The sequence below is a fragment of the Musca domestica genome, unplaced genomic scaffold (genome assembly GCF_030504385.1).
Source record: "Musca domestica strain aabys unplaced genomic scaffold, Musca_domestica.polishedcontigs.V.1.1 5, whole genome shotgun sequence".
Lineage (NCBI taxonomy): Eukaryota > Metazoa > Arthropoda > Insecta > Diptera > Muscidae > Musca > Musca domestica.
In genome coordinates this window covers 2003654-2009355 of record NW_026712346.1, presented here as the reverse complement: position 1 = coordinate 2009355, position 5702 = coordinate 2003654, and the positions used below count along the sequence as shown (strand labels likewise).

Sequence of the window (5702 nt, the reverse complement as noted above, 5' to 3'; positions counted from 1 at the left end):
CCAGCAGAAATGTGCATTTTGTAAATTTGACATTTAATTGGCAGGGCTAACAAGGTTGAAAAATGTATTGATACATTTCAATAAAGAAAATGATCAACTTGAAAACTAAAGGAAAAACTAATATTTCTCGTGCAAAAAACAAAAAGAGAAAATATGGAGCAACTGATGTATTCACTTTTGGATGATTCCAGCAGTGAAGAGGACTGGCTGAATGAGGAATCGATTATTAATTATTATTATAAATTATTAATTTTAACTTATCGTCTTCAATATTCATTTTTTAAATGTTGGCGCTCTTTTCAGTAAGGTTTCACCAGTCCGATTTAGGCTGTTTACTTTTGGAATTTTGAATTTTGACATTTTATCGCATTTATGCTAATTTTCCGTTCCCTTATTTTTTGAGCAAACCTAAATGAGAATGACATTTCGAACTGTTCTCTCTTCTGCTAGTTTTACTATTAAAAAAGTACTGGAACACAACTTTTATTTTTAATTTCATGCTCCCTCCAAATAGCTTAGCAACTGCAGAAAAAACCTATTTATCTTATATTTAACAAAACCCAAATATAATTTATTTCTTTAAACAATGTAATGCTGGCTAAAAACTGGCTTTGGCTAATAACCAATATTAAGTTTGGTCAGAAATGGATTAATTTAGACACGGACGGTAATATTAATTATTTTTTATTTTAATTCGTACATATAAGGAATTGAAATATTTTTTTTGTTCTTAAAGGAAATGAAATCATTTATGTTATGCCTTGTTATCAATAAAAGTTATTTTTTTATAATAATAATAAATTGTTGGTAACTTTTTGGTAAATTTTTCCGGAAATTTGGGTAGGAATTTTTTTACTCAGTGGTAACCGTTGTTGTCATTTTCTCTGTTCCAGAACCTGCAAGCATGGTAGAAGAATATAGGTACGTGGTAGAAGAATACTGATAGATGCATCAACGCTTGGGAGCATTGATATATCAAAAAAAGTTAAATGTTTTTTTTTAAATCTTAGTAGGTTTTTATATATTTTCTTATACGATGTCTTTCGGAGTTTATTATAATTCGTGTTTTTCAACAATTTTTACAAATTTAAATAATTTTTCATTCAACATTTTCAATTACACAATTGGTTTGACAGTTCATTGTCCCAGCAGCTGTGTCGATGCGTCTACCTATATTCTTCTACCATGTCTACCATGTCTAGAAGAATCTACTATATTTGAAAATTTTCATCAGCAACGTTGAAAAAAGTATTAAATGTAATATTGGGGAGTTCTGTGCCACCCTGTGAATTTCTATATTCGTTATTATCGAAAGTTTGCGTCGTTGCTTACTTCACGCAGGTCATTTTGTGACGTGTTTCAGTGTTAAAGCCGCTAGCTTGTCGACTATTAGTAGAAAAAATGGAGTTCGTTTTCAAAAAATTTTGTGCTGATTATGTCAATAGAACTCCAAGAAAAATGAAATTGGTAGACGTTTATTTAGGCTTCGTTTTGTTAACGGGAATCATTCAATTTATATATTGCTGTTTGGTTGGAACATTTCCCTTCAATTCGTTCTTATCTGGATTTATCAGCACAGTGAGCTGCTTTGTGTTGGGAGTTTGCTTGCGACTACAGGCCAATTCTCAAAATAAACATATTTTTGGAGGAATCTCTTCCGAAAGAGGATTTGCTGATTTTATTTTTGCGCATGTTATACTTCATTTAGTAGTTATGAATTTTATTGGTTAAAATAAATACAATATAAAACATTTACGTTTCCTTCATTTATAATCTGATTGGAACAAATTCAGGCTTAACTCTAGTTTAGTAAAAACTCTTCAATTTTTTCGAAATTTTTTCCAGTGGTAGGTATTTTTACCCTGATCCCGGGAAACTATTTTTTTCTTGGGGGACGGAGGTGGCCCCTGATTTTTGATCGGAAAGTCCAGGTTCAAGACCCCGACTAGACCCGGATCCAATTACCCGATATAGATAATAAGCATCAAATTTAGAAATCTTTGGTTTGCGTTAGGCGGTGTTGGACATACTCAGAGGTGAAAATCGAAAGCCCTGGCCGAAGGCCGGCTATTTACGAAATTTGTCAAATTTAGAAAAGTTTGGTTCGCGTTAGCTGGTGTAGGACATACCCAGAGGAGAAAATCTCAAGCCCCGGCCGAAGGCCGGCTACTTACAAAAGGTATCCCATTTAGAAAACTTTGGTTCGCGTTAGCCGATGTGGGACATACCCAGAGGAGAAAATGTCCGACCCGTAAATTCTAGTTCTACGAAACCGATATGTACAAAGTGGGCAACATTTGAAAGCTTATGGAAATGCCTACCCAGAAAATGTACATTGCTTCCGGTGTGATACAAGAAAAATTGTATTTTTGTACCGGAACTTTGGTACAATAGTTTAGTAAAAACTCTTCAGTTTTTTCAGAGGTAGGTATTTTTGCCCTGATCCCGGGAAACTATTCTTTTCTTGGGGACGGATCCATGACCCCAGTTTTATGACCGGAAAGTTTGGGGTCAAGACCCGGATCCAGTTATCCGATATAAACAATGTAGGTATCGGTATAGACCTATTTCTACCTAGGTAAAGCTTATGAAAATACCTATCCAACAAGTGGTCAAATGATGGTGTAAGTGGTCACGGTTCGGAAGTTATAGTAACATTTCCGTTTTTTGGACTTGGTTTTTTATAAAACCCTCAAAAAGTCGAAAAAGTGCCCATTATGGGGGTCAACAAAATTGATGCCGAATTATAGCTGTCACTCTTACCTTTCCAAAATGCTACAATTTGTGCTAATACCTTTTTTGGGTTCAGAGATATTCTCTTCTGGGTACGTTCAACCAGCTAACGCGAACCAAAGTTTTATAAATTTGACACTATTTGTAAATAGCCGGACTTCCATGGTAGAAATACCAGGGTAACCCCATACCGGGAAACGCGAACAAAAGTTTTCTAAATTTGATACTTTACTCCTTTGAGTATGTGGCTAACGCGAACCAAAGTTTTCTAAATTTGGTACTTCTTGTAAATAGCCGGACTTCGGCCGGGGCTTGGGATTTGCTCCTCTGGGTATGTCCCACATCGGCTAACGCGAACCAAAGTTTTCTTAATTTGGCACTTTTTGTAAATAGCTGAATTTGACGCTTTTGTAATTCCAACGACGGCTACGTGAAATAGACCTTTTTTATTGGAAAAATAATTTAAATGAATGGGTTAGAATCGGGTTATGCGGATGAGTCTTTCCTCATATCTCTGGACCCAGATAACGTATTATCACAAATTGTAGCATTTTGGAAAGGTAAAAGTGTCAGCAATAATTTGGCATTAATATGGTTGACACCCACAATGGGATTTTTTCGACTTTTTAAGGATTTTATAAAAAATCCGGGACCAAAAAATCAATAATTTGACTATAACTTCCGAACCGTGACCACTTACCCCATCATGTGACAACTTGTTGCTTAGGCATGCTTTCCAATAAATTCTGGAAATAGGTTATTAGTAAACTATATATGTAAGTATTTATAATTAGTTTATTGAGTAGTTAATTAAATAGTTAGTTAGATGATCAATGATAATCAAATACTTACATTTTGTTTGAGTATTGTCTCATTCTGCTGCACCAAATCATCGAAGGCATGCAAAATTCTTCTTCAAAATTCTTTTAACGTTCCTTAACATTATCTTCATGATTCTTGTCTTCAGTTTAATTTCTTTTTTCCAAAATTAAATTTTCTGTTTTTTTTTTTGCCATCCTTTTTATTTTAGCCTTTTCCATTTTCTATTTGATTTGCTGACATTTTCCTTATAAAAACGTCAAATTAACTTGCACTTTTTATATATCTTTTTACTCAAAAGAGATTCATTTTCGAATCGCTTTTCGATCATACAAGTGAGTTAATCATTTTTTTGATAACCAAAAGGACTCGAAGAAGACTCACCAAAGTGATTTTTTTCAAAAACCATCTTCCAAATGCTAGCTGGGTATGTACCTTTACAGCTCCAAAGCCCGCGGAGCAAGTTGAGTTTGGGGGCTATGCTCGGATCATTTTGAAATTTCTACCGCAGGTGGGTATTTTTAACCTGATTAAGGAAAAGTAGTTTTTCCGTGGGGGAAATACCCGGTTATTTGACCCAAAAGTTCGAATACAACATTCTTCAAAATGGGTATCATTTGAAAGCTTATAGAATTACCTATCCAACAATATGTCATATGATGCTACATTATAGCCTATATTCTTACCTATCCAAAATGGTATCATATGTGCTGATATCTCTTATAGTTCCAAAGATATTTGTGATGCAGGTAATGAAATTTAGATCTTTTCCACAAATATGTATGTATTTAAGCTTCTTTACTTCGACCGGTGCTTGAAATTTTCTCGCCTGTGGTATATTCAACACCGGCTACGCGATCCATAGTTTTTCTAATCATTGTAATTTTTGCGAACTTCGGCGTCGAATAACTGGGTATTTCCTCCACAAAAATTACTTTGCCGTAATCAGGTTAAAAAGATCTACACATGGTAAAAATGTCAGGTCAATCCGAACATAGTCCCTAAACTCAACTTAAGCCCAAATTTGTATCCGAACTTTTGGGTCAAATAACAAGGTATTTTCCCCACACGTGATAACAATTTGAGATCAATCCGAGCATAGCCCTAAACTCAAGTAAATGTGTTGTTACTGTCATCGGTATAAAGACATACTTATGGTAACATTTTAAAGCATTTATTTTGCCTATCGGGTTAGAAATAGCAGGAGGAAAAGCATTTCTCCCCAAAGATGATGTAGGTTGTAGCCACAGACGTAGCTCTATAAAAATGTCAGTTTTTTTCGCCAGCTGCCTCGAAACTCAATTTAAGACGTCACTTGAATGTTTGTGTATATTAAAATACCTATGCAATAAGTGGTCACATTATAAGGTTGAAAACATGGTATAATAAAAAGGTAAGGTAGAGCTCTCAGCCGACTTCTGCCATTTTTGTGTATCTATTTGTTGTTTTGAAAACAAAACATTTGCAAAATCAATGATTAAATTACTTGGCGCGCATTAATTATATGAACCAGATTGAATTGGAATTGAGAGATTGAACAATTAGGAACACATTTTTTAAAAAACATCGTTTTAGAAAGGAATAAAAAATATCAAATAAATTAAATTGTTGCCTATAATTTTGAATAATTCTGACAGGAAGCGGGCATAGCCCCAAGCGGGTAATTTTGTAGTTTTACGAAGCTGTTCTACCTTCTTATTGTGGTACACCTTAAGCGTTTGTGAGACAAAGTTGGGAAGTCATTCGGATGGGGATTAAGTTTTTTTTTTCTCTATAGAAACCCCGACAGGCGATGTAAAGTTTTATAAGTTTAAAACGTTCACCTATGAGAGCAGATACTAGTATCGGCAATTTGACTAATCGTCCTTTTTTATTTGTTTTCTTATTTATACGGCCTTTATAATCACTGGCTCTAGAGCTTCATATTGTTACCTATTTGTCATAAAAAATGTCCATGTTTGTTCTTATATTCTATGTTCGAGATATTGCAGAGTATATACGATTTATGCAATTTTTCTCGATATCATAAAGGGAAAATCAGTTTTTGTAGTAAAACATTTTACATTCTTGCAGTTCTTGAACAAGCTCCGAATGTTTATTATATTCGGAAACATAGCGGATAAATAATAAAATTGAAATAAAATATCAGA

The 5702-nt window shown here is 34.1% G+C and overlaps 1 protein-coding gene across 1 annotated transcript; it reads left to right on the top strand.

Moving 5' to 3' along the window:
* Nucleotides 1-1292: 1292 nt before the first annotated feature.
* On the top strand, nt 1293-1755 carry LOC101895870 (dolichyl-diphosphooligosaccharide--protein glycosyltransferase subunit DAD1). Its single transcript, XM_005175323.4, has one exon. It carries the CDS (start codon nt 1402-1404, stop codon nt 1729-1731), a length of 330 nt encoding a protein of 109 aa, XP_005175380.1. The 5' UTR covers nt 1293-1401; the 3' UTR covers nt 1732-1755.
* The last annotated feature ends 3947 nt before the right edge of the window (nt 1756-5702 follow it).

Coding starts and splice junctions, on each gene's coding strand:
- LOC101895870 (XM_005175323.4), top strand. CDS start 1,402: ATGGAGTTCGTTTTCAAAAAATTTTGTGCTGATTATGTCAATAGAACT.